Source organism: Zonotrichia leucophrys, chromosome 2 (genome assembly GCF_028769735.1).
Source record: "Zonotrichia leucophrys gambelii isolate GWCS_2022_RI chromosome 2, RI_Zleu_2.0, whole genome shotgun sequence".
NCBI classification, from domain to species: Eukaryota; Metazoa; Chordata; class Aves; order Passeriformes; family Passerellidae; genus Zonotrichia; species Zonotrichia leucophrys.
Window position 1 is genome coordinate 357,114 of NC_088171.1, and position 26,503 is coordinate 383,616.

At 70.4% G+C, this 26,503-nt stretch overlaps 1 protein-coding gene across 1 annotated transcript; it reads left to right on the top strand.

Annotated features, from left to right (window-relative positions):
- KCNH2 (potassium voltage-gated channel subfamily H member 2) lies at nucleotides 1-26,459 on the top strand. Its single transcript, XM_064703719.1, has 15 exons — nucleotides 1-153; nucleotides 1,241-1,471; nucleotides 4,512-4,676; nucleotides 5,458-5,925; nucleotides 6,726-6,940; nucleotides 15,186-15,611; nucleotides 17,577-17,955; nucleotides 20,451-20,650; nucleotides 21,339-21,591; nucleotides 22,291-22,484; nucleotides 23,097-23,196; nucleotides 23,281-23,520; nucleotides 24,065-24,242; nucleotides 24,777-24,939; nucleotides 25,144-26,459. The coding sequence occupies exons 1-15, from the start codon at nucleotides 78-80 to the stop codon at nucleotides 25,303-25,305; spliced, it is 3,450 nt and encodes a 1,149-aa protein (XP_064559789.1). The 5' UTR covers nucleotides 1-77; the 3' UTR covers nucleotides 25,306-26,459.
- The last annotated feature ends 44 nt before the right edge of the window (nucleotides 26,460-26,503 follow it).

The following is a 26,503-nucleotide window of genomic DNA, read 5'->3' on the forward strand; positions in this document are numbered from 1 at the left end:
CGGGACCCCCCGCGGCGCGGGGCCCCCCCCGGGCCCGGCCCCCCCGCCCCGCCGGCGCTGCCCATGGGCCCGGCACGATGCCGGTGCGGCGGGGGCACGTCGCCCCCCAGAACACCTTCCTGGACACCATCATCCGCAAGTTCGAGGGGCAGAGTGAGTGGGGGGCGCCGGGGGCACCGGCAGCGGGCCTGGGGGGCCCGAGCGGGATCCGCGCGGGGGAGGGGATGGGAGACACCGGGAGACACCGGGGAGCACCGGGCGGGGAGGGCAGCGGGGGCACTGGGGCCCTGGCTGGGTTTGAGGTGGCGGGGACAAGCCCTGCAGAAGGGACCCTGCTCGCCCTGGCGAGTCCCCAGCTCGGGTGGGCTTGGGGTGTCGGGGACAGCCCTGCTGGCGGGGGATTCCTGCCCGCCCTGACCCCCAGCACCCCCGGCTCTGCGCTGCCAGAACTGGGCCTTCCCCAGTCCCCGAGGTGTGGAGCCCCCAGCACCAGCTCCGGCTGCTGTGGGGCTGGGGGTCCCCCTGGCTGTGTGCCCCCCACCCTGCCCAGCAGCTGCTGCAGGGCGGCCTGGCAGAGTGGGGGCTCCGGGAGACTGAATATCGGGGGGTTCCTCTGGGGTCAGGCCCTGGGCACCCCCGGGCTGGAGACAGGGCAGGGATGTGGGGGGATGCTGCCCCTGGGTCGGGCTGGGGGTGTCACCTGCTGGGGACAGGCTGTGCTCGGGGGTCTGGCCTGGCTGAGCCGCTGCCCTCACGGTGGGACCCTGGGGGTCCCAGGGTCCCTGTGGTAGTGGTGTCCCCAAGGGGTCTCTGCAGTTGTTGGGGTCCCCGTGGTGATGAGGGGGTCCCAGAGTCCCTGCTGTTGTGGGGTCCCTGTGAGGTGTCTGTAGCAGTTGGGGGGTCTCTGCTGTTGGGGGGGGTCCCTGTGAGATGTCTGTAGCAGTGGAGTCCCTGCTCCTGGGGGTTCCTGTGAGGTGTCTGTAACTCTTGGGGGGTCCCCGCTCTTGGGGGGTCCCTGCCGTGCTGGGAGCCCCTGGGTCCCCGTGTTTACGGGGTCCCTGTGATGCAGGGATCCCAGCGGTTCTGGGGTCCCCATGGTGGTGATGGCACCAGCTTGGGGGGTCCCTGGGGAGCGAGCAGGATGATTCACGGCCTGGTGTCCCTGGGAAACCCAGAGCCGTGGGTGCGGGGACCCCCGCTCGGGGGCTCCGGCCTGACCCGCGCCCCCCTGTCCCTGCAGGCCGCAAGTTCATCATCGGGAACGCGCGAGTGGAGAACTGCGCCGTGATCTACTGCAACGAGGGCTTCTGCCGGCTCTGCGGGTACTCGCGGGCCGAGGTGATGCAGCAGCCCAGCACCTGCGACTTCCTGCACGGGCCCCGCACGCAGCGCCGCGCCGCCGCCCAGATCGCACAGGCGCTGCTGGGCGCCGAGGAGCGCAAGGTGGAGATCTGCTTCTACCGCAAGGATGGTACGGAGCCGGGGGACAGCGGGGACAGCAGGGACAGCAGGACAGGGGGCTGCGCTGGGCACCGCGGCAAGGGGGGCACTGACACCCCGGGGGCCTGCGCTGGGACAGGGAGGGACAGCGGGGCAGGAGACACGGGCGGGGTGACAGGCTGGGCACAGGCTAGCTGGGGACACTGACGGGACTGCTGAGGCAGGGCACAGGGACACGGCTGGGTGACAGGGGCACTGGGACACAAGGGCACAGCTGGGTGGCAGGGGCTGTTGGCACAAGGGCACAGCTGGGTGACAGGAGCTGTTGGCACACATGGGGACCCGGGGGACCCTGGCAACCCCAGGGGCTCTCAGCGTTCTCCAGCCCCGTGGTGGCTCCCAGCAGGGTGCGAGCCTGGCGCTGGTGGCTCTGGACGGGCACCAGCCCCCTGTGAGCCCTCAGCCCCTCCTGGTGCCACGGTGGCCGCCAGGTGGGCCCAGGGAGCCACCACATGCGTGGGTGCGGGGTTGTGGGGTGCAGTGATCCCCACAAACGGGGATGCAGGAGGCTGTGTCACCTGGAGTGGCTGAGCTGGTGTCACAGTGCCACCATCCCCGCGAGGTTGTCTGGAGCACCCTGGCAGGTGCCATCCCGGGGTCCCGGTGCCATCCCGGGTTCCCGGCACCATCCCCGGTCCCTGTGCCCGCAGAGCCCGGGCAGGGCTGGCTTCCCGCCTTGCTAGTGCCGGTGCTTCCCCTCGGCGTGGCCCCGTGCCAGTGCCAGGTGTCCCGGCTGTCACCACAGCTGTCCCGGCTCTGGGCACACGGCCCCGGTTCCGGTGCTGGAGTAAACAAAGCCGGTGCCAGCTGCCGGCGTGGCCCCGGGTGCCCTGTGGGCTGGGCTGGGGGCAGAGGCTCCCCCCGGCCCTGGGACCCCCACCCTGCTGCATGGCTCTGCCTGGCACGGCCCTGTGCCCCTCGGACTGTGCGGTGCCAGGGCTGTGGGGCACGGGGGGACACAGTGCCCCCCTGGAGCCGCGTTGTGCCCTCCTTAGAGTGACACTGCTCGGCCTGCCGGGTGCAACAGGGCTGGGGGAAAGGGGGCTCCTGCCTGGGGCCTTCACTGGGTCCCCAGAGACCTCGACGCCCCCTGAGCAGCGTGGGGGTCTCACCCCTTACCAGCCCCCCTGTGCTGCCAGGGAGAGGTGGGACAGGGGGCTCCCAGGAGTGGTGAGGGGTCCCTGCCCCTGCCAGCCCCTGGGACCCTCTGTGAGGCCCATGGGGAGGTGTAGTGGGGGCTCTGGGGGGCTCTGGGAGCCGCCACCGGGACATGGGGTCCGGCTGTCCCTTGGGATGGGGAGGGACCCTTGGCAGTGAGTTGGGTCTGGGGGATTCTGGTGCTGCGGGGGTGCCAGCCCTGGGGCTGCAGTGGTGCCACCACAGGGGTCTCCCCATGATACCAGCCCTGGTGTAGGGGTGCTGGGGGCTCCCCTCACTGCACTGGGCCCCCCAGGCTCCGTGGGGCAGGGGCGTTGCTGCCGTGGCTCCGGCACGCCCGGTGCCCCCGGTGTCGCTGCCATCCCTCGGGACCGTGCTGTGGTGCCCACCGGCAGCCTGCAGCCCCCGCCCCGCGCCCCCGGGGAGTGCCGGTGCCCGGTGCCGTGCGCCGCTGGCTGGGGCCGCGCTGGAGCCGTGCTGGAGCCGTGCTGGAGCCCTGCAGCCGCCGCGGCTCCGCGCTGCTGCTGCTGCTGCAGCCATTTGTCTTGCAGACGTGTTGTTTACGGTGCCGGGGACGCGCCGAGGTCACGGCGCCCGTGGGGCACCTGTGTCCCCGCAGGGACACCGCAGGGACCGCGGGCGGGGTGGGAGGGGGCACCAACACCCCCGGTGGCCTTTGGAGACCCCCACCCCGTGCGTGGCCCCGGTGTCGGTGCGGGGCGGGAGCGCCAGGGGCTGAATGGGGGCCCTGTCACTGTGACACCTCGGGGTGCGGGGTCCCCCCTGTGCCATGGGGGTGTCCCCAGCCTGGCTGCGGGCCTGGGGGTGCAGGTGGCTCCTGGTGCGGGGGTGCGGGTCCCGGGGCAGTGGCTGCAGCGGGGGGAGCAGGGATGGAGGAGCAGGGGGGTCCCTCCGCTTTGGGGGTCACGAGGAGCAGTGTGGGTCCAGGGGGTGAAGTGTAGGGGTGCGGGGGGATGTGGGGCACAGCTCTGGAGGTCGGCGGTGCTCTTAGAGTGAGGGGGGCAAGGGGGGGCGGTTCCCATTAAAGCGGGGTACCCCTGTGCCCCTGCGGTCCCCCCGTGCCCCCTGTGCCTCTGTGCCCCCACCATGGGCAGCTGGACCGGAGCTCTCGGCCCCGGGGCCCCAAGGCTCCTGCGGGGGCGGATGGAGCCGCAGCGATCCCAGTTCGGTGGCGCTAATCCCCTCACAGCGCTGGCTCTGCCAGGACCCCGCGGCCGCCCCGTGCCACGCCGTGCCGCCCCGTGCTGGCCCGCGGCCCCGCGTGCGTCAGGGAATCCCCCCGCCGTGGGCACGGGAGCGGGGACGGTGCCAGCTGGCACTCGCTGTGCCAGGCGGCCGGGCCCGGTGCCAGCCGGGGGGACACCGTCTGCGGGACTCGGTGCTTGGCGCCACCCGCGTGTCCCCCGGCGCCTCCCGCCCGTGTCCCCTCAGGGTGAGGGGTGCCGGGGGCAGCAGGATGCCCCCCCGTCCCCCAGAGGCTGCCCCGGGCTGCCCCGAGCACCCCCAATTCCCCCCCTGCCCCCAGCTGTGGCACCGGATTAACGCCACAGCTGTTAACGAGTTCTGAGCGGATTAACCCTGCCCGGCACCCCCGGAGCCCCCCCGGCGCCGCTGCCCACGCACAGACACGCCACGGCAGTGGGGGGAGAAAGGGGGCACCCCTGCCCTCCCGTGCCTCAGTTTCCCCCCGCAGTGGGGTGAGTGTTGGGGGCCAGGCGGGGGTGATACCGGGGGGGCAGGAGGGGGTGCCCAGCAGGGATGTTCGGGGCCAGGCGGGGGTCCCCGCGGGTGGCAGTGCCACCCCCCCATGTCACTGTCCCCCCTCCCCGCAGGCAGCTCCTTCCCGTGCCTGGTGGACGTGGTGCCGGTGAAGAACGAGGATGGCACGGTCATCATGTTCATCCTCAACTTCGAGGCCGTGAGGGAGCCTGAGCCCGGGGAGACCCCGACCCCCAGCACCAACCACTGGGTCACCCCGGCCCCCTGGGGCCCTGCAGGTACGGGGACAGGGGCACCGGGGACGGGGACACCGGGTCAGCCCAGGTAGGAGGGGACACAGGGACACTGGGTCACCCCCAGGTGTGAGGAACAGGGACACCGGGTCACCCCCGGGTATGGGGACACAGGGACACTGGGATACCCCAGGTATGGAGACACAGGGACACCGGGGACAGGGACACGGGGTCATCCCCAGGTACGGGGACAGGGACATCCGGTCACCTCAGGTATGAGGACAGGGAAACCCGGGTCATCCCAGGAATGGAGGGGACAGGGTCACCGGGTCACCCGCAGGTATGGGGACAGGGACACAGGGTCACCCTGATCTATGGGGACACAGGGACACCGGGCTGGTGTCAGCCCATGTCCTGCTGCCCCCACGTCCCAGGTGTTGCTTTGGGGCACATGGGGACAGTGGGGAGCACTGTGGGGAGGGGGTCAGATGCTGCCCCCGCCCCCAGCCCTGGCCTCGGGGCGCAGCTGATCCCTGCGACTGGAGCTGCCCCGGGTGGGATTTGGAGCTGCTCCTGCCCCTGTCCCTGTCCCAGCCCCGGTGTGACCCAGCCCTGCCCCTGGGGTACAGCCGGTCCCTGTGGCTGGAGCAGCACCGTGTCCGGGTTTGGAGCCGGGTTCTGCCCCCGTCCCAGCCCCGGTGTGACCCACCCCTGTCCCTCTCAGGATGCAGCTGATCCCTGTGGCTGAGGCAGCACCGGGTGGGGGTGTGGAGCTGCCCCTGTCCCTGTCCCAACCCCAGTGTGACCCAGCCCTGTCCCTCCGCAGGTCGCAGCCGGTCCCTGCGGCTGAAGCTGCTGGCGCTCACGGGCAGCCGCCAATCGCTGCCCCCCGAGCCCCCGGAGCCCCCGGACGTGGTGGTCGTGGATCCGGGGCTCACGGACCCGCTGGCCCCGGAGCTCGGCCCGCCCGCCAGCGATTCGGGCCCCGAGGACGCCTCCTCGTCGCTGGAGGCCGGGGACCGCGCCGAGGACGAGGCGGCGCTGATGGGGGACCCCGAGCCGCCGGTGCCGCAGCCGTCGCCGCGGGCCGAGCGCCTGGCGCTGGCCTTCGCCAACCACAGCCTGGCCCGGAGCCGCTCCCGGGAGCGCCGGTCCCGAGAGAGCCTCCGCAGCCTCCGCCGCGCCTCGTCCGTCGATGACATCGAGGCCATGAAGGGCGACGGGGACAAGCGCTGCCACAGCCGCCACGCCAGCGCCAGCGCCGGCACCGGCCTGCACCGCGGCTCCAGCACCGGTACGGGGACAGGCACCGGGGCTGGGGACACGGGGCAGCCATCGGAGTGGGGACACAGGGACAGCCACCGGGGCTGGGGACACGGGGACAGCCACAGCCACCGGGGCTGGGGACACAGGGACAGGCACCGGGGCTGGGGACACGGGGACAGCCACCGGGGTGGGGACATGGGGACAGCCGTCAGGCTGGGGACATGGGAACAGCCACAGCCAGCGGGGCTGGGGACACGGGGACAGCCACCAGGGAGAGGACACGGGGACAGCCATCGGGCTTGGGACATGGGGACTCAGCCATCGGGACTGGGGACATGATGCGGCCAGCGGGGCTGGAGACATGGGGACAGCCACAGCCATCGGGGGCTGGTGACCCCCATCCCACCACCCCACAGCAGGGGCTGGGGACCCCCTCCCCATGACCCCAGACCCTCCTGGCCCATCCCGCAGCCCCCTGAGCCACAGGGTGGAGTCACCCTGGGAATCCCCTGGGAGTCACCTCGTTGGCCCCAGGGCTCGTTAAGAGTAATAGGATAAGGGACAATTATTGTAATGCCATTAAAGGTAACTGAGAGCAGCTCTGCAGGCCCCTGGGGGGGCTGGTGGCACAGGGGCTGGTGACACATGGCTGGGGGTCTGTGCCTGCCCTGGGGCTCCACCTGCCGTGGGACCCCAGCCCTGGGAGCTGTGGGACCCCTGCCCCCGGAGCCCTGGGAGCTGTGGGAGCTGCCCCGCGGATCCCGGCTCTGTGCCGTGGGACGGTCCCCCCGCCGTGTGACAGCACGGTGCCCGTGTGTCCCCCTGCAGGCGCCGTGGCCGCCGTGCGCAGCGCGCTGCTCAACTCCACGTCGGACTCGGACCTGGCGCGGTTCCGGGCCATCGGCCGCATCCCGCAGATCACCCTCAACTTCATGGACCTGCAGCCGGGGGGGCTCCTGGCCCCGCCCCCCGCCCCCCGGCCCATCATCGCCCCCACCAAGCTGCGCGACCGCACCCACAACGTCACCGAGAAGGTCACACAGGTGAGACCCGCACGGGGGACAGGTCACACAGGTGACACAGGTGACACGGTGAGCCCCGCTGGCTGTGGAGGGCCCCGGGGTTGGGGGGAGCTGACTGGGTGATGCCAGAGGAGGCCAGGTGGTGACAAAGGTTGCCGGGGAATGCCACGGTGGCCAGGTGCTGCTGGAGGTGGCCAGGTGACGCCAGGTGCCACCAGGTGCCGCCAGGTGCCCGGGAGGTGCCAGAGGCGGCACGTGGTGCAGACACGGCTGGGCTGTACCGAGGCGATCGGGCAGTTTCAGTGATGGCGCGGCCAAGCTGTGCCAGGATGGCCCAGCAGTGACAAAGTGTCCGAGCCGTGACAAGATGTGCAGGCAGTGCTGGAGGTGTCCGAGTGGTGCCAGAAGTGTCCGAGTGGTGCCAAAGTGTCCGACTGGTGCCAAAGTGTCCGGGTGCTGCCAAGGTGACCGGGCAGTGCCAAGGTGGCTCAGTGGTGCTGGGGGGACTGGCCGGGGGTCCTGACCGTGGTGTTGTGGGGCGGTGGGTGCCGTGGCCAGGGACAGCCGGGTCTGGGACAGCCCCTGGGGGGCTCCTAGCGGGATGCAGGGGGCAGACGCTCCCCGGTGCCATTGTGCCTCTGGTCCCGGTGCCGTCGTACCCCTCACCGCGGTGCCCCCGGCCCGGGTGCCGTTGTACTCCCTTGCCCCGGTGCCGTTGTGCCCCCAGCCCCGGTGCCGTGCCTACCGGGTGCCAGGCGCTGGCGGCCGCCGCTAATCCGCGGCCCGTTGTGTAACCGCCATCTGCCGCGGGAGCAGGAGGCGCCGCTTAATTACACCCTCATTTCCCTCCGCTAATGATCCGGGGGGGCCGGCGGCCCCGGGCATCCCCGGAGGGCCGTGCGGGGTGGGGACCGCTGCGTGTCCCGCCCCGCGGTGTCCCCGGGGTCCCCGGCAGCTGCCGGGGGACGGAGCAGCCCCGGCGCATCTGCCCGGCCCCCCCGGGCCCCCGGCCCCGCACCTGCCCGCACACGTGAGGGGCCCCGTGGGGACCCCCGCTCCCACCCCGAGCTCCAGGCCGGGCCCTGGGGCAGCCGCAGGGCCCTCGATGGGGCGGGGGGACCCTCGGTGGGCTGCAGGGACCCTTCTGAGGGTGGCACCCCCCTCACTCAGCATCCCCGGCCCCCCAGCTCCTGACGGAACCTCTCGATTGCCCCGGCCGTGGTTAATTGTGCCGCCAGGGTGACGCTGCGCTCTCACTTCGCCGCCGCTGCCACGGGGCCATGAGGGGACACGGCTGCGGTCACCGGGTCGGGCTGTGCCCCCGGCATGGCGGGGGAGCCTCGGGGTGCCCCGGCTGGGGGAGCCTCGGGGGAACGGGGGGACACGGACACGGGGGACACGGACACAGGAGGCGTGGGGCTGTCCCCGGCTCGGCCCCTCGGGTCGGTGGCTCTGGGGACAGGGTGTCCCTGCAGCGGCACCGTGATTCACCCGCGGGGCCGGAGCCAAGCGCCCGTCAAGGTCACCGCGCTCTGGGTGACAGTGACAGGGGCCTGGTGTGGCCGTGACACCCCCAGGGCTCATGGGAGCCCCGGGAACTCCTGCTCCGTTCTGGAGGGGATCCCTGGGTGGGGCAGGATAGGGCGGGGGGACCCCAGCCCCACTCAGGGGGTGTGGGGACCCGGTGGTGCCACCAGCCAGGCGTGTCACTGGGGCATCGCTGGCTCTTGGGGACAGCGGGCTGGGGACACCAGGGACCCCCCAGTGCGGGACGAGTCCTGCCGACCCCGGCCCCGCTGCCCCCAGGTCCCTCTCGTCGGGGCTGGGGGTGCGCAGCCGTGGGGCAGTGCCAGGGCTGGGCAGTGGCCAGGGACACGGGGACACCGTGAATCAGCCGGGGCTGCCAGGGCCAGCTCACCGCTACCGTCACTGTCCGTGTCCCCGTCACTGTCCCCGTGCCCACCACCGCTGTCCCCGTGCCCGTCATCCTCCGTCCCCGTCCCCATCCCCTGTGCCAGCGCTGTGCCAGTCACACTTGGGGGATCCCTCCCGGATCCTGGGGGGCCGCAGGCAGCGGGCAGGGGGTGCCGGTGGAGCAGGCGGGGAGCGCACCGGTTCCGCGGACCCCCCTCGTGCCCCGCCGCGCCCCGGAGCCCCCGCGGGGCCGTTCCGGGCGCTCCCGGTCCCTCCCCCGGGGAGTGGCGAGGGCTGCGCCGGGGGGGCCCGGCGGGGGCGAGCGGCGGGGAGGGCTCGGGGGGTCCCGCCCCGCTCCATCTGCCGCGCGCGGGGCCGGGGGGGCGCGGGGACCCCCGAGCGCGGCCATGGCCCCGGCGCGGCGCGACAGCGGGGAGCGCCCCGAGCGCCCCGACGGGGAGCGGCGGGAGCGGGTCCGCCGCGCCGTGCGCGTCTCCAGCCTGGTGGCACAGGAGGTACGGCCGGCCGGGGTGCGGGGGGGCGGGGGTCTCACCGGGAGGAGAGCGGGACCCCCGGTTTGCACGGGCGCACGTGGGCTCGGGGTCCCGGGGCGTCCCCCGCCGGCATGGGGGAAACGGAGCGGGGGGCGCCGGGGGTCCTTGGGGCGGCTCTGGGTGGATCCGGGGGCTCTGGGAGGGTCCCCCCGCCGCGGGATCGGGGTCCCGTTGTCTTCACCGTGCGCGGGCTCGGCGTGCCGGGGGTGTCCCCATGGCGGGATGGAGGGCACGGAGCGCTGGGCACAGCGGTGGGCGCTGCAGGCGGCTCCGGGCGGCTCCGGGGGTCCCCCCGCGGTGGGAACGCGGCCCCGCTGGCGTCCCACGGCACAGGGCACAGGGGTGTCCCCATGCCGGGATGGGGGACAGGGGAGCGGGCACCGGGGAGCGCTGCCGGCGTGTTGGGATGGGTTTGGGGGTCCCGGGATTTCGTGGATGGGTGTCCCCCCGCGGTGGGAACGGGGACCCGCAATTTGTCCTGCCACGCGTGGGTGCGGGGTGTCCCCACGCCGGGCTGGGGGTCACGGAGCGGGGGCTGGCGCTGGGGGTCGCAGCAGCGGCTCTGAGGGGCTGCGGGGGTCTGGGGGTCCCGAGGGGGCCTGGGGTGTTCCCGCTGGGGAAGTGGCTGCTGTGGCTCATCCAGTCCTCAGGGGCTGTGGGGTACCGGGGGTGCCCCCCTGCTTGGAGTGGGGGGCACTGGCGGTTCTGGAGGGCGGCTCTGGGGGTCCAGGGCGATCAGAGGCCCCCCAGTGCCCCCCGGGGCTTGGGGGCATAACCCCCCATGGGTCCCCACTGCCCACCTGGTGCCACGGCCGGGCACGGAGCTGTGTCTCGCTGTTCTGTGGTGGCTGTGGTGTGGCGAGGGGTCACGGCTCGTGGGTCCCATGGCCTCTGCTGTGTCCCCAGGTCGTCGCCAGGGTGTCCCAGGCGGTCCCAGCGTGTCCCAGGTGGTCCCCAGAGTGTCCTAGGCGGTCCCCAGCGTGTCCCAGATGGTCCCCAGAGTGTCCCGGGTGGTCCCCAGCGTGTCCCAGATGGTCCCCAGGGTGTCCCTGGCGGTCCCCAGTGTGTCCCAGGTCCTTGCAGCCGTTCCCTTTTGGGGCGGGTGTGGGTCAGTGCCAGCGTCACCGGGCCGGGGTCGGGGCCGGGGCGGGCGCACCGCCCCCAGGGCCGTCCCCCCGTCCCCCAGGGCCGTCCCCCTGTCACGGGGCCTGTCCCCCGCCGTGCCACGGGTGCCAGAGGCTGCGGGTGCCGGTGTCGCTGCCCGCCCGGGCGGCCCCGTGTGCCCCGTGCCCATGTCGGGGGGTCCCGAGGGGGCTGCGACGCCGCAGCTCAGCGCCGTGAGTACCCGGTGGCACCGGGGATGGGATGGGATGGGATGGGGTCCTCAGCGCGGGATGTCTGTGTCGGGGTGTCTCCTCTGTGGGGTGTCCCCACACTGCTCTGGTGTCACCTGGCCATAGCTGGCACTGCCCTGGTGGTGCCCATAGCGGGTGCCATCTGTCCAGTGGCAGAGATGTCATGGGGGTCAGTGTCCTCCTGGCTGGGGATGTCCCCGGGCCCCGCAGGCCTCAGGGACAGTGACACGGGGGTGTCAGTGACAGCCTGGGGAGAGCTGGGTGTCTTAGACCCTGGTGGGGCATGGAGTGGGTGCCAGGGCCTGGTTAGGGCACATGTAGGGCACCCAGGGAGGTGCGGGGTACCCAGGCAGGTGTGGGGTCTCTGCAGGGGCAGGATGTGGGGCTCTGTGGCTGTGGGGCACTCACTGGGGCAGGATTTGGGGCTCAGTGGCTGTGGGGCACTCACTGGGGCAGGATGTGGGGCTCTGGGGCTGTGGGGTCCCTATGGGACAGGATTTGGGGCTCTGTGGCTGTGGGGTCCCTATGGGACAGGATTTGGGGTTCTGTGGCTGTGGGGCACTCCCTGGGGCAGGATTTGGGGTTCTGGGACTGTCAAGTCCCTGCCAGGGCCGGTGTTGGGGACCCTGCCGGGTGCTGGGGGTCCCTGCTGGGGGGCCCGGGGGGGAGCAGGGACAGGGCAGTGACAGAGGGGGTGTCGGTGCCCTGGGGGGTGCAGGGGGCTCACTCAGGGTCTCGGGGTTCTCTCGGGGGTGCCGCCTGTCCCTGCCCGTGTCCCGTTGGGTATTTGGGGTGCAGCCTGCCCCTGTTTCTGTCCCGTTGGGTATTTGGGGTGCCGCCTGCCCCCGCCCCTGTCCCGGCCCGTATTTGGGGTGCCCGTGGGCGCAGGTGTCTGGGTCGCGGCAGGTGCGGCGCCGGGTGTCCCGGGGGGTGGCGGTGTCACCGCAGGTGTCGGGGACGCGTCACCGGGGCGGGACGTGTCGCCGCGTGTTGCCGAACGTGTCACCGGCGCCGCCGCCATCTGTGTCACCGTGACTGACGGGTGGCACCGGGCCCGGGTCAGAGGCATGTCGCCGCATATCGGCTCTGTCCCGACATACACACCGGGGCTGGGAGTCCCACCTGGGCTTGGGGTGTCCCCAGCCCCTCTTCATGGCACCCCCGGGCCCTGCTGGCAGGGCAGGGGCTGGGGGCTGTCCCTGTGTCTGGGGGACACGCTGGGCTGAGGGACACTGGGGGCTGTCCCCGTGGCGGGGGGACAGGCTGGGGGCTGGCGGCTGTCCCCACGCCATTTGGGGGGCTGGAGACCCCACGGCTGGGGTCAGGGGGACTCTGCATGTCCCCTGTGGGTGCAGGGGGCTGGCACGGGGAGGGGGCGCCAGGACAGTGCCTCGGCCTCGCTGGGACGGGCTGTGCTGGGGCGGGGGGCGCATTCCGGGGGGGCTAAAGCTGTACCTGTGGGGGTGTATTGTGGGGGGCTGTGACTGAGGGGGGGGTCCCAGTTAGGGGTCTCATGGTGGGGTGCGGGCCACCCCCGGCCCATGGGGACCACACGGCTCGGGCAGGGAGCGGGGGGTCCCGGGGTCTCTCCCCATAGACGGCAGGACCCCCCCCCGGCCCCGGGGCCTTGCGCGGCCCCCGCCCCCCACGCCGCAGGCCGGGATTTGTCCCACTTTGCCGCGGCAGCTGCGATAAATTTAGCGGCAGGAGCGGCTGGTGGCTGGAAACGCCCCCCGCCCCTCCCCCGCTGTGTGTGCCCACCCCCCCCCTCGGTGCCAGCCCCTCCCCCCCGTGCCCTCCCCCTCCCTCCGGGCCGGCACAGCCAGGGGGGCTCCGGCACTCGGGGTTGGGGTCCCCCTCCCTGGGGACACCCCCGGGCTCCCTGCTGGCACCGGGATGGGGGGCTCTGTGCCCCGGTACCTGTCACCCCCCGTGTCCCCGTACCTGTCACCCCCCGTGTCCCCAGGACCCCGTGACACGCGTCCCACCCCCGGGGTGCAGCCCCCCAGGAGGGGCTGGGAACGGGGACCCCCGCACGCAGGGCACGGGTGGCCTCGTCCCTGTCACACGGTGTGTGGGGACACGGGTGGCAGCGGGAATCCCCCGCGTGGGGGTGGCGGCTGTGACGCAGGAGCTGCCGTGTGTCCCAGTGCTGTCATCGCGTGTCACCGCGTGTCCCGGCGCTGTCACCGCCGTGTGTCCCAGTGCCATCGCTCTGTGTGCCTGGCACTGTGTGCCTGTGTCACCGCGTGTCACCGCGTGTCCCGATGCCATCACCGCGTGTCCCTGGGGCTGTGTGCCTGTGTCACTGTGTGTCACTGCGTGTCACCGCGTGTCCCAGTGCCACCACCCCGTGCCCCAACAGTGTCGCCGTGTGTCCCATCACCCGTGGCTGTTCCCCATGAGGCCACCGCGGCTGGTGGCCCCTGGGGACAGAGGTGACGAGGCCTGTGTCCCGAGGGGCATGTGGCAGTGGGTGACATGTTCTAGCTGGGATGGGACCCGCATCCTGGCCTATGGACACTGCACGGGTGGGGGACATCCCCGCCGTGTCCCCGCCGTGTCCCTGCCACGGGTGTGGCCCCTGACGCCCTGCTGGTTGCCATGGGCAGCGCTGTCCCGCACACCTGGGCCAGGTGGGGGTGCCCGGGTGCCCTGGGGGTGCCCAGGGGCTGCCCGGGGCTGTGACTGTCGCACCCGGTGCCGTGTCGCCCGAGGGCACGCCCAGCCGCAGCGCTGTCCCCACGCTGTCCCTGCGGTGTCCCCGCGGGCAGGGGGCCCGGGGGGCGCTGGGGGGGCGCCGGGGGGCCGGGGGGGCAGCCCTGGCCGTGGCCGTGGCGGCGGCAGCGGAGCAGCCTGGGAAAATTTCCGCCCCAATAATTCCTGTCGGCTCCGGCGGAGCGCGGCTGGCGCACGGCGCCGGGGGTCCCCGCTCCCGCCGGGGGTCCCCGCTCCCGCCGGGGGTCCCGGGGCGCGCCATGGGCGCGGGGCCGGGCCGGGGGGGTCCCCTGCAGCCCCGGGCCGGCACGGGCTGACCCCGCCGCCCCCATCCCGAGGATGCTGCCCGCGCTCCTGCAGCTGCTGCAGGAGTTGCCGGGCGCGTCCCCCGCGCCCCCCCGGGCCGGGCCGCCCCCCGGGCCCTGCCCCATGCCTGGGGTCCCGCTCTGCAGCGCCTGCCTGGGGCTCCGCCGCGATGGCACCGGGCACCGACAGCAGGAGCAGGTACCGGCACCGCCCCCCCTGCGCCCCTGACCCGGCCGGTGGGGTGGGGGTGCCGCGGGGGTGGGATGGGGGCTCTGCGCCCACCCGAGTCCTGGCGGGGTTGCGGGGGCCGCGTCCGTGTCCTCGGCGGGGCTCGGGAGGGTTCGGGGCTTACATAAAGCTCTGGCTCTGCGTGACGGGGGCACCCCGGACCCCCAGGGTCCCCTCGGGGCCGGGGGACGGCAGCCATCCCCTCCCGGTGCTGCGGCACCAGATAGAGCCCCACGATGGGCCTGGAGGGGCGAGGGGAGCCTCGGGGGAGCAGGGGCAGCGTGACCCCCACAGGGCAGAACGGGGGCTGTGACCCCTGTGGGGCACAGGGCGGGGGGCCCTGGGTCACCCCTGTCACCTCTCACCCCTGCCGTGGGGCTGTGCGGGGTGAGGGACCCTGTGGAACCCCCAGGCACCCCAAGGGTGACCAGGACCCCACAAGGACCCCTGGGGTTGTGCCCCCAGGTGTTCTGCACAGGGACTGGCACTGGGGAGGGGGCTGTGCCCTCCAGGTGGGAATGCCAGGGGAAGGCCGTGCCCCCCGATAGGGACACAGAGCTGGGGCACAGGGCAGCATCGGGGGGTGGCAGCTGCCCTGGTGCTGTTTGTGGGGCAGGAGGGGGTTGTGGGGCAGCTCTGTGGTGTGGGGGGGGCTTTGTCCCCCCTGTGCCCCCCTGGCACCCCTGGTCACACGTGATGGTGTCCCTGCACCCCCCATTGCCTTGCTGGGCTCCCTCTGCCCCCCAGAGTCACAGAATGTTGGTTTTGGGAAGGACCTTTGAAACCACGAGTGATGAGCACCCAGAGTAAAGATGGTCTGGGCAGGGGGTTCAGGGGGGTCTGGGCAGGGGGATCAGGGGGGTCTGGGCAGGAGGCTCCTGACCCAGGTCCCCACTTCTCCCCAGGCTGGAGGTGTGAGACCTGCAGCCCCCCACATGCCCTTGTTGGGGTCACACCTCACCCCAGAATGTCACAGCGCTGCTGAGGCTGTGAAGACCCACCAGAACCCCTGGGTCCAGACCTGACCCACCCTGGCCAACACCCAGCACTGACCCATGGCCAACACCACCGTCCTATGGCCCAGGCACCACAGTGTTTGGGGTTGGGGTGGCAGGGGCAGGGTGCTGTGGGGTGCTGGGGTGCTGTGGGGTGCTGGGCTGCAGGCTGAGCCCCGTGTCCCCCCCGTCCCAGGTGCTGTCCCTGGGCGCCGATGTGCTCCCCGAGTACAAGCTGCAGGCGCCGCGCATCCACCGCTGGACCATCCTGCACTACAGCCCCTTCAAGGCCGTGTGGGACTGGCTGATCCTGCTGCTGGTCATCTACACGGCCATCTTCACGCCCTACTCGGCCGCCTTCCTGCTCAGCGACTCGGAGGAGGCGCAGCGGCACCACTGCGGCTACTCGTGCAGCCCGCTCAACGTGGTGGACCTCATCGTGGACATCATGTTCATCATCGACATCCTCATCAACTTCCGCACCACCTACGTCAACTCCAACGAGGAGGTGGTCAGCCACCCCGCCAAGATCGCCATCCACTACTTCAAGGGCTGGTTCCTCATCGACATGGTGGCCGCCATCCCCTTCGACCTGCTCATCTTCGGCTCCGGCTCCGAGGAGGTGACAGGGGACACGGGGACGTGGGGACACGGGGTGCCAGCCCTGCCGGCTGGGCAGTGCTGCTCTGGGGGTCTGCGCTGTGTCTGGGGGTCCCACCTGTGCCCCCAGTGCTGGGGTCGGTGTTGGGTGGTGGGGGCTGTTCCTGGGTGCTGGGTCCTCCTGTGTGGTCCCTCCTGTGGGGACACCACAGGGCTCTTGGTGACCCCTGTGAACCTCCTGCCCAGACCCTCCTGATCCCCCTGCCCAGACCCCCTTGATCCCCCTGCCCAGACCCCCTGATCCCCCTGCCCAGACCCCCTTTGCTCTGGGTGGGACACTGGGAGCACCAGGACCTGATGTGGGGAGGGGGACAGGGGCTCATGGCCCCCTCTGCCGCACCAGGGGTCTGGGGGGGCTCTCTGGCTCTGCTGAGCCCCCTTTCCTCCCTGCCCAGACACTTTCACCTTGGGGGGTACCTGGGGCAGGGGGGGACCCCCAGAATGGAGGTGCCTGCCTTGGGGCAGGGACCCCCACACTTTTGGGGTTCTGAGGGCATCTTTTCATTGTCAACCCCCCACTTTTTCCTGTCCCCCAGACCATGACGCTGCTGGGGCTGCTGATGGGGGGAGAGAGGATGGAGCCCCCCTCTCTGTTCTGGGGGTCCCTGGCATATCCCCAACCCCATAACCCTTTCTGTGGCAGTCCCCAGACCCCAGATACTGCTGGGGCTGCTGTTGGGGGGAGAGAGCTGGAACCTCAGCCCTCTGTGGTTTCCGGGGGTATTCCTGCCTCCCGTAACCCTTTCCCTGCCATTCCGCAGACCACGGCGCTCATTGTGGGGAGAGAAGATGCAGCCCCCCCCTCCCTTCTGGGGGTCCCCAGGGTGTCCCCACTCCCTGTAACCCTTTCCCTGCCACTGCCCAGACCACGATGCTCAATAGGGGGAGAGAGGATTCAACCTCAGCCCTCTGGGGGTTCCCAGAGGGTCCCCACTCCCTGTAACCCTTTCCCTGCTGTTCCCCAGACCACGGTGCTCATCTGGCTGCTGATGTGGGGAGAGAGGATGGAACTCCCCTCTCTGTTCTGTGGGTCCCCGGGGTATCCCCACCCCGGTAACCCTTTCTGTGCTGCTCCCCAGACCATGACGCTCATTGGGGGAGAGAGGATGGAACCTCCCTCTCTGTTCTGTGGTTTCCTGGGCTATTCCCACCCCCGTAACCCTTTCCCTGCCATTCCCAGACTACAACACTTATTGCAGGGAGAGAGCGTGGAACTCCCTCCCACTTCTGTGTGTCCCCTGGGTATCCCTACCCCCTTAACCCCTTCCCTGCCATTCCCAGACCGCGACGCTGATCGGGCTGCTGATGTGGGGAGAGAGGATGGAACCTCAGCCCTCTGTGTGTCCCCACAGTGTCCCCACCCCCTGTAACCCTTTCCCTGCCGTCCCCAGACCATAACACTGATCAGGCTGCTGATGTGGGGAGAGAGGATGGAACCTCAGCCCTCTGTGTGTCCCCACGGTGTCCCCAACCCCTGTAACCCTTTCCCTGCCGTCCCCAGACCATAACACTGATCGGGCTGCTGATGAGGGTAGAGAGGAACCTCAGCCCTTTGGGGTTTCCTGGGGTATCCCCACTCCCGTAACCCTTTCCCTGCCGTCCCCAGACCACGACGCTGATCGGGCTGCTGATGTGGGGAGAGAGGATGGAACCTCAGCCCTCTGTGTGTCCCCACCCCCTGTAACCCTTTCCCTGCCGTCCCCAGACCATAACACTGATCGGGCTGCTGATGAGGGTAGAGAGGATGGAACCTCAGCCCTCTGTGTGTCCCCACGGTGTCCCCACCCCCTGTAACCCTTTCCCTGCCGTTCCCCAGACCACGACGCTGATCGGGCTGCTGATGTGGGGAGAGAGGATGGAACCTCAGCCCTCTGTGTGTCCCCACGGTGTCCCCACCCCCTGTAACCCTTTCCCTGCCGTTCCCCAGACCACGACGCTGATCGGGCTGCTGAAGACGGCGCGGCTGCTGCGGCTGGTGCGGGTGGCCAGGAAGCTGGACCGCTACTCCGAGTACGGGGCGGCCGTGCTGTTCCTGCTGATGTGCACCTTCGCCCTGATCGCGCACTGGCTGGCCTGCATCTGGTACGCCATCGGCAACGTGGAGGGGCAGCGCACGGGCTGGCTGCACGCCCTGGGCCAGCAGATCGGCAAGCCCCTCAACGGCAGCTTCGGGCCCTCCATCAAGGACAAGTACGTCACGGCGCTCTACTTCACCTTCAGCAGCCTCACCAGCGTGGGCTTCGGCAACGTGTCCCCCAACACCAACTCCGAGAAGATCTTCTCCATCTGCGTCATGCTCATCGGATGTGAGTGCTCCGGGCTGTGAGCGGGGGTGTGAGTGCGTACCTGCACACCTGGGGGTGTGTGAGCACCTGTGTGTGCAGCCAGGTGTGTGTGAGAGCCCTGGGGGCTTCGGCAACGTGTCCCCCAACACCAACTCCGAGAAGATCTTCTCCATCTGCGTCATACTTATCGGATGTGAGTGCCCCAGGGTGTGAGCGGGTGTGAGAGCTGTGTGTGTGTGCTGCACACCTGGGGGTGTGTGAGTTGTGTGCCAGTGCTGTGTGAGTGTGTGCTGCACACCTGGGGGTGTGCATGGGCACCTGTGCGTGCAGCCAGGTGTGTGTGAGTGCGCCAGGGTGCATGAGTATGTGCTGCACACCCAGGTGTGTGTGAGCACCTGTGTGTGAGGGCTCTGTGTGTGTGTGCTGCACATCCGGGTGAGTGTGAGCACCTGTGTGTGAGGGCTCTGTGTGTGTGTGCTGCACATCCGGGTGAGTGTTGAGCACCTGTGTGTGAGGGCTCTGTGTGAGTATGTGCTGCACACCCAGGTGTGTGTTGAGCACCTGTGTGTGAGGGCTCTGTGTGTGTGTGTGCTGCACATCCGGGTGTGTGTGAGCACCTGTGTGTGAGGGCTCTGTGTGTATGTGCTGCACACCCAGGTGTGTGTGAGCACCTGTGTGTGAGGGCTCTGTGTGTGTGTGCTGCACATCCGGGTGTGTGTGAGCACCTGTGTGTGCAGCCAGGTGTGTGTGAGAGCCCTGAGGTCTTTGGTAACCTGTCCCCCAGCAACAGCTCCAGGAGATCTCTGTCTGCATCGGGCTGACAGGGTGCAAATGGCCATGGGGTGTGAGAGCACCCGTGAGTGTGCAGGGCTGTGTGTGTACCCTCATACCTGTGAGTGTGCACCCCTGTAAGTATGCAAACCTGTGTGTGTGTGTGTGTGTGTGTGCACTCCCCTGTATGTGCAGACCTGTGTGTGTATCCACACACCTGTGTGAGTGTGCACACCTGTGAGTGTGTATCGTCACACCTGTGTGTGACACCTGTACCTGTACCCACACACACGGTGGGTGCAGGATCACCCCCAGGCTCAGTTTTGGGGCTGTCCCTGTTTGACACCTTCACTGATGCTCTGGGGATCAGGGCCCCTCATGGCCTGTCCTCAGGTGACACAGCTGGGTGGGGGGTGGCCCTGCTGGGGACAGGAGGCTCTGCAGAGATCCATGGGCTGGGGACGCCTGTGGGTCACACCAGCCTGTGGGTCACACCAGCCCCATGGAACCTCCAGGTTGGGCACAGGGGCTGGTGACAGCGGCTGGACAAGAGCCCAGGGGTGCCCAGGTGGGCACCGCCCAGGGCAGGGATTGTCCCCTGTGCTGGCCCTGCTGAGGGACCCCTGGAATCCTGGGGGCAGCTCTGGGCCCCTCCAGCAGGAGAGCCCTGGAGGGGCTGGAGAGTCCAGGGAATGGAGCTGGGAAAGGGCTGGAGCATCCCTGAAGGAGCTGGGAAGGGGCTGCAGAATCCCTGAGGGAGCTGGGAAGGGGCTCAACCTGGAGCAAAGGAGGCTCAGAGGGCCCTTGTGGATCTGCAGAGCTCCTGACAGGAGGGCACAGCCAGGGAGATCGGGCTCTGCTCCCAGGAACAAGCACCTCAAAGGTTGCCAGGGGAGGTTCAGGTTGGATATTGGGAAAATTCCTTCCCTAGAAGGGTGATCCGGCCCTGGCCCAGCTGCCCAGGGCATGGTGGAGTCCCCATCGCTGAAGGGATTTAAAAGCTGTGTGTCTGTGGCACTTGGGGACATGGTCAGGGGTGGCCTTGGCACTGCTGGGGAACGGGTGGGCTCAGGTGCCTGAGAACTCCCTGGATGACTCTTGGCACTGACAATGACAATGATGCCCCTCCATGACCATGGGGACCCTCACAATTATGGGGTCTGGTGACAGTGGAGACCTGTGTGGTGATGGGGACCCCTGTGACACAGGGCACTCCTGTGCTGATGGGGACACCCCATGATAATGGGGTCACTCTCGTGCTGATGGGACCCCTGTGACAAAGGGCACTCTGGTGATGGACACCCCCTGTGACAATGGGGACCCCATGACAATGGGCACCCTGCCTGATGATGGGTACCCCACACTACAGCCCTGGCAGCAGTGGGGGTTTGGGGAGGTTTGGGGGTGCAGAGCCCCCCGACACGCCCCCCAGCACCGATGCAGGGCAGCATCCTTGGGAGCACATTGGCCACCACCCAGTGCTCGTGTTTGGGGACACAGAGACACAGGGACCCTGCAGCCTGGCTCAGGGGGTGTCAATGGGGATTTGGGGGAATTTGGGGGTGCAGAGCCCCCCGACACGCCCCCCAGCACTGATGCAGGGCAGCATCCTCGGGAGCACCTCGGCCACCACCCAGTGCTCGTGTTTGGGGACACAGAGACACAGGGACCCTGCAGCCCGGCCCGGGGGTGTCAGTGGCGGTCTGGGGGGCTCGGGGGTGCCATCCTGACGCTGTGCCCCCCAGCGCTGATGTACGCCAGCATCTTCGGGAACGTGTCGGCCATCATCCAGCGGCTGTACTCGGGCACGGCGCGCTACCACACGCAGATGCTGCGCGTGCGCGAGTTCATCCGCTTCCACCAGATCCCCAACCCGCTGCGCCAGCGCCTCGAGGAGTACTTCCAGCACGCCTGGTCCTACACCAACGGCATCGACATGAACGCGGTGAGAGCCCAAAACACACCAAAAACACCCCCAAACCCCGCCATGGCCCTCAGCCCCTCTTCCAGCACGCCTGGTCCTACACCAACAGCATCGACATGAATGTGGTGAGACCCAAAAACACCCCAAAACATACCAAAACCACCCAAACCCCCCAGCCCTCAGCCCCCCCTCCTCAGGGAGTGCTTCCAGCACGCCTGGTCCTACACCAACAGCATCAGTGTGACCACGGTGAGATCCCCAAAAACCCCAAAAACACCCCAAACACCTGTGGAACCCCTAAACCCCCCCATGGCCCTCAGCCCCTCTTCCAGCACACCTGGTCCTACACCAACGGCATGGACATGAATGCGGTGAGACCCCACAAACACTCCAAGAACACCCCAAACGCCTGTGGAGCCCCCAAACCCCCCCTGGTCCTCAGCTCCCCCTCCTCAGGGAGCATTTCCAGCACGCCTGGTCCTACACCAATGGCATCGACATGAACGTGGAGAGACTCCCCCCAAAAATCCCACAAACACCTCAAAGCACCCCAAACCCCGTGGCCCTCAGCCCCCCTCCTCAGGGAGCATTTCCAGGACCAGGAGCACCGGTGTGACCACAGCAAGACCCTCTGGGACCCCTAAAACCCGCCCTGACCCCTGTGACCCCCCCACCCTCCGTGCCGCCCGTGACCCCCCGATCCCCGCAGGTGCTGAAGGGGTTCCCCGAGTGCCTGCAGGCCGACATCTGCCTGCACCTGAACCGCAGCCTGCTGCAGAACTGCGCCCCGTTCCGCGGCGCCACCAAGGGCTGCCTGCGCGCCCTCGCCATGAAGTTCAAGACCACCCACGCGCCCCCCGGGGACACGCTGGTGCACGCCGGGGACGTGCTCACCGCGCTCTACTTCATCTCCCGCGGCTCCATCGAGATCCTGCGCGGCGACGTCGTGGTCGCCATCCTGGGTGAGCCCCCCCAAAGGGGACCCGGGGGTGCCACAGTGCCTGTGGGGCAGCAGCCGCTGCTTTTGGGGGTCCTGGTGCCCCCAGGGTGACAGCCCGTGTCCTGGAGACCCCCGGTGTTCCTTGGGTGCCTCCTGAGGGATCCCCCCCCATCCCGGGACCCCCCAGTGCTGGGGAAAGCCCAAACGGACCCCCCCCCCCGTCTTGGGGACCCCCCAAAGCCCACACTGACCCCCTCTCTTGGGGACCCCCAGTGCTGGGGAAAGCCCATTCTGACCCCACCTTCTGGGGACCCCCAAAGCCCAGACTGATCCCTCATTTCCTGGGGACCCCCAGTGCTGGGGAAAGCCCACACTGACCCCAACCTCCTGGAGACCCCCCAAAACCCACACTGACCCCCGTCTCCTGGGCACCCCCAGTGCTGGGGAAAGCCCAAACGGATCCCCCGGTCTTGGGGACCCCCCAAAGCCCAGACTGACCCCCCCTCTTGGGGCCCCCCCAGCCTCCCGTGGTCCCCCAGCCCTGTGCACACCTTGAGTGTCCCCCCGGTCCCCCCGTGCCCCCCAGGTAAGAACGACACCTTAGGGTGCCGGGGGCAATGCTGATCCCCTGTCCCCCCCGTGCCCCCCGGTCAGGAGGACACCTAGGGGAGCCGAGGGGTGGCAGGGCCCCGCTGATCCCCGTTCCCCCCGTGCCCCCCAGGTAAGAACGACACCTTCGGGGAGCCGCTGCACCTGCACGCCCGGCCCGGGAAGTCGCGGGCCGACGTGCGCGCTCTCACCTACTGCGACCTGCACAAGATCCTGCGCGAGGACCTGCTCGAGGTGCTCGACATGTACCCCGAGTTCTCCGACCGCTTCTGGGGCACCCTCGAGATCACCTTCAACCTGCGCGACGTGAGGGCGGCTCCAAAACACGGGGGGGCCCGAGCGAGCCGGGGGGTTCAGTGAACGGGGGGATCCTGGAAAGGGGTGGTCCTGGACAAATCAGGGGGTTCAGAGCAAGCTGAGGGGGGTCCTGACCAGTTTGGGGCGTCCTGAGCGAACTGGGGGTCTTGAAGGAGTTGGAGGAGTTCGGAGCAGGTTGTTGGGGGGTTTCAAGGGGTCTTGGGGGGTTCTGAGCGAGCCGGGAGAGCCCCGAGAGAGGCTGGGGTTCCTGAGCAGGCTGGGGGTCCTGAGCAAGTTTGGGTGGGGGGCCCTGAGCAGGGTGGGGGTCCTGAGCAAACTGGAGGTCTTGAGGGAGTTGGGAGAGTTGGGAGCAGGTTCTTGGGGGGTTTCAAGGGGTCTTGGGGGGTTCTGAGCGAGCCGGGAGAGCCCCGAGAGAGGCTGAGGGTCCTGAGCAGGTTGAGGGGTCCTGAGCAGCTTGGGGGATTCTATGCAGTTTTGAGTGGGGTTTTAGCAAGGGAGGGGGCGCTGAGCCAGCTGTGAGGAGCTGGGGGAGCTCTGGGGGGGGGTCCCGAGCTCGGGGAGGGGTCCGCAGCCCCCGACGGTGCCCCCCGTGCCCCGCAGACCAACATGATCCCCGGCTCCCCGGGCAGCGACGAGCTGGACGGCGGCTTCTCCCGGCTGCGGCGCCGCAAGCTCTCCTTCCGCCGGCGCCCCGAGAAAGGTGCGGGCTCGGGGGGGCGGCCGGGACCCCCGGGGTGCCCCAGGGTGTCCTGGCCCGGCCCTGAGCCCGCTCCGTGCCCCGCAGACGCCGCCAGCCCCGGCGAGTCCCGGGCGATGCGGGGGGACGGCCAAGCGCCCGGAGCGCCCCCCGGCCCGGCCGAGTGGGACCCCCCCCCCAGCCCCTCCAGCTGCGGCTCCAGCGACGAGGAGGAGCCGCCCGCGGCCCCCCCGGGCGCCACCGCGCTGTCCCCGTTCCGCAGCGCCCCCCCGGCGCCCTCCGAGCCCGAGGAGCGCGGCGGCAGCGACATGTGCAACCCGCTCTCAGGTGGGTCTGGGGGCTCGGGCGGGGCGGCCCCCTCCTCCCCTCCTATTGCCAAACCCTGGCACTGCTGTCCCCAGCCCTGCCCCTGTCCATCCCCTGTCCCCTGCTCCCCTGTGCCCCCCTCAGCTGGGGTTGGGGAGTCCCCCATTACTTCCTGCAGACTCCCAAAACTGCAGCACACCCAGCCCCTGACCCCCTCTCACACCGCCCCTGCCCCCCTGGAGCCCTCCGGGTGAAAGTTGGGGTGGGGTGAGGGTTCCCCTCTCCTGCTCCCCTCACTCAGGGTTCCAGAGCTGCCCCCCAAAACCTTGAACCCCCCCTCTCCATTCTCAGCCCTCCCCCCCAGTGCCCCTGCACCCCCTCAGGTGGGGATGGGGGTCTCTGGTTGGGCAGGGGGTCCCAATCCTCCCCTCCCTGTTTAAGGCTGTGGAGCCTCCCCAAAAGCCCCAGCCCCCCCTGCCCACCCCTCCCCCAGGCCCCTGGACCCCCCAAATCTCCCCCCTCATTTTCCCACCCCCCAAACCCATTCGCCCCCCTCCTGTTCCAGGCGCCTTCTCGGGGGTCTCCAACATCTTCAGTTTTTGGGGTGACGCCCGGGGCCGCCAGTACCAGGAGCTGCCCCGCTGTTCCCACGGGGGCCCCCCAAACCCCACCCCGACCCTGACCCGCCGCCAGCGCTCCGACCTGGAATCCCGCTTGGACCTGCTCCAGAAACAGCTCAACAGGTAGATCTGGGGGGGTCGGGAGGGACCCGAGGAGGGGCTCTGGCAGTGGGACCCCCTGGGAGCCCCCCATTGCCAAAGGGGTCTGGAGAACCCTGAGCAGGACAAGAAGGAAGGGGAGACCCCCAGGCCAAGCTGAGCCCCCCGAGCCACCTGAGAGATGGGTGGGAGAGGGGTGGGTGCTGGGGGTCCTGGGGACGGATGGGCTGGGGGTCCTGGGGGCAGGAGCAGGATGGGCTGGGGGTGCTGGGGCTCCTGGGGAAGAGGGAAGGGATGGTCTGGGGGTCCTGGCGGCGAGGGGAGGGATGGTCTGGGGGTGCCAGGGGCTTTGGGGGTCCATGGAGCCCTGACTGGGGAGGGGAACGGGGGACCCCTCACCCCAGCCCGAACGCTCTCATCCCCACTGAGGTGGGACGGGAGCATTGCCGGGGGTCCTGGGGGCAATGGGAGGGATGCGCTGGGGGTGCCGGGGGTCCTGGGGACGGGGTGCTCTGGGGCTCTCCGGTCTCACCCCGCGGCGGCGCCGCCATCCCGCAGGCTGGAGTCGCGGCTGAGCTCGGACATCTCGTCCATCGTGCACCTGCTGCAGCGCCAGGTGCTGGTGCCCCCCGCCTACAGCGCCGTGACCTCCCCGCACCAGCCCCCCCCGGGGCCGCTGCCCCCCACCCTGCCCATCACCCCCATCCGCCCGCTCGCTCAGGTGAGGGACTGGGGGCACACCTGGGCTGGGGGGGCTCCACTGTCCCGCTCTGGGGGCTGGGGTCTCCCCCGCGCCCCCTCACTGGGGGTGCCGCCCTCCTGTGTCCCCCTGCCCCGGGTGGTGCCGGTATTGGGGGGGGCGCACCCCGAGCCCCCCCCCCCCGGTGCCGGTGCCCCCACACTGACCCCCCCGCCCGTTCCGCAGGTCCCGCGCCCCCCGCGCGCCCCGGACCCCCCGGACGTGGTGCTGCTGCTGGAGCCGCCCCCGCCGCGGCGCCGCTCCCTGCCCGGGGCGCTGCCCCCGCCCACGGGGACCCCTCCGGGCACGCCCCCGCTGCAGAGACACTGCTCCGACCCCGGCAGCTAATGGGAGCGCCGGGGCGCGGCGGGACCCCCGAGCCACGGGACCCCCGCGGCCCCCGGAGCCCAGGGCGTGGGAGCCCTGGAGCCCTCAGAGCGCGAGAGACGGGACCCCCGACCCAGGACGGGGGACCCCCGGCTCCGGAGTGTGGGACCCCCAGAGCCAGGACGCCGCCGCCCGGGACCCCCGGAGCCACGGGATCCCCGGCTCTGGACCGTGCGACCCCCGGAGCCCTGGGACCCCCAGCCCCGGAACGTGGGACCCCCGGAGCCGCAGGACCCCTGTCCCCAGCATGTGGGACCCCCAGAGCCCAGGCCGTGGGACGTGCAGAGCCCTGGGACCCCTGAGCCCGGAATGGGGGCACACAGAGCCCCCGGAGCCGTGGGACCCCTGAGCCCGGAATGGGGGCACACAGAGCCCCCAGCCCAGGGTGCCCAGAGCCCTCCCGGGCCCGGCCCGCCGGGGCTCCGGCCCCACGGACACTGCCCTCGGTACCGGCGGCCCGGGGGGAGCTCGGGGCCGCCGGGACCCCCCGATACCCGCCTCACCCGGGCCCCTGCCCCGGGCTGTCAGACTGTGCTGCTCTTCCTCCTCCTCCTGCTGCTCCCCGAGCCCCGGGGCGGCGGGGGGGTGCACAGGTGTGTGTGTGTGCACAGGTGTGTGCGTGCACAGGTGTGCACAGGTGTGTCCCCGGCTCCTGTCCCCAGGACGTCACGCGTGTGTCGGGGGGGTCCCGCTGCGCTGGGACACGCGTGTTGCCCCCCCTTCCGTGTGTGTGTGTGTGTGTGTGTGTGTGTGTGTGTGTGTGTGTCCCCGCCGTGTCCCCGCTGTGTCGCGGGGTCCGGTGGCTCCGCGTGTGCCCCCCGTGTCCCCAGGGACGGCCCGGCTGAGGGAGGGTCGGGACCCTCCGTGTGCCCCCCACCCCCGTCCGGCCGGGCCGTGCGACCCCGAGCCCCCCACCCCGCACAGGGAGGGGACACACGGCAGTGTCACCCCTGCACAGCCGGGGTACACACGGCATTGTCACCCCCCCAGGGAGGGGACGCAGGGCTCAGGGGCTGCACGGCCCGGCCGCCCCGTAGCGTGTGCTGTGTTTGTCCCGTGTCACCCCTGCATGTCACCCCCGCGTAGGTGCCCCCAATAAACCAGACAGAGACCCACGGCTCTGTGTGTCACCTCCTGGGGGCTGGCAGGAGGGACAATG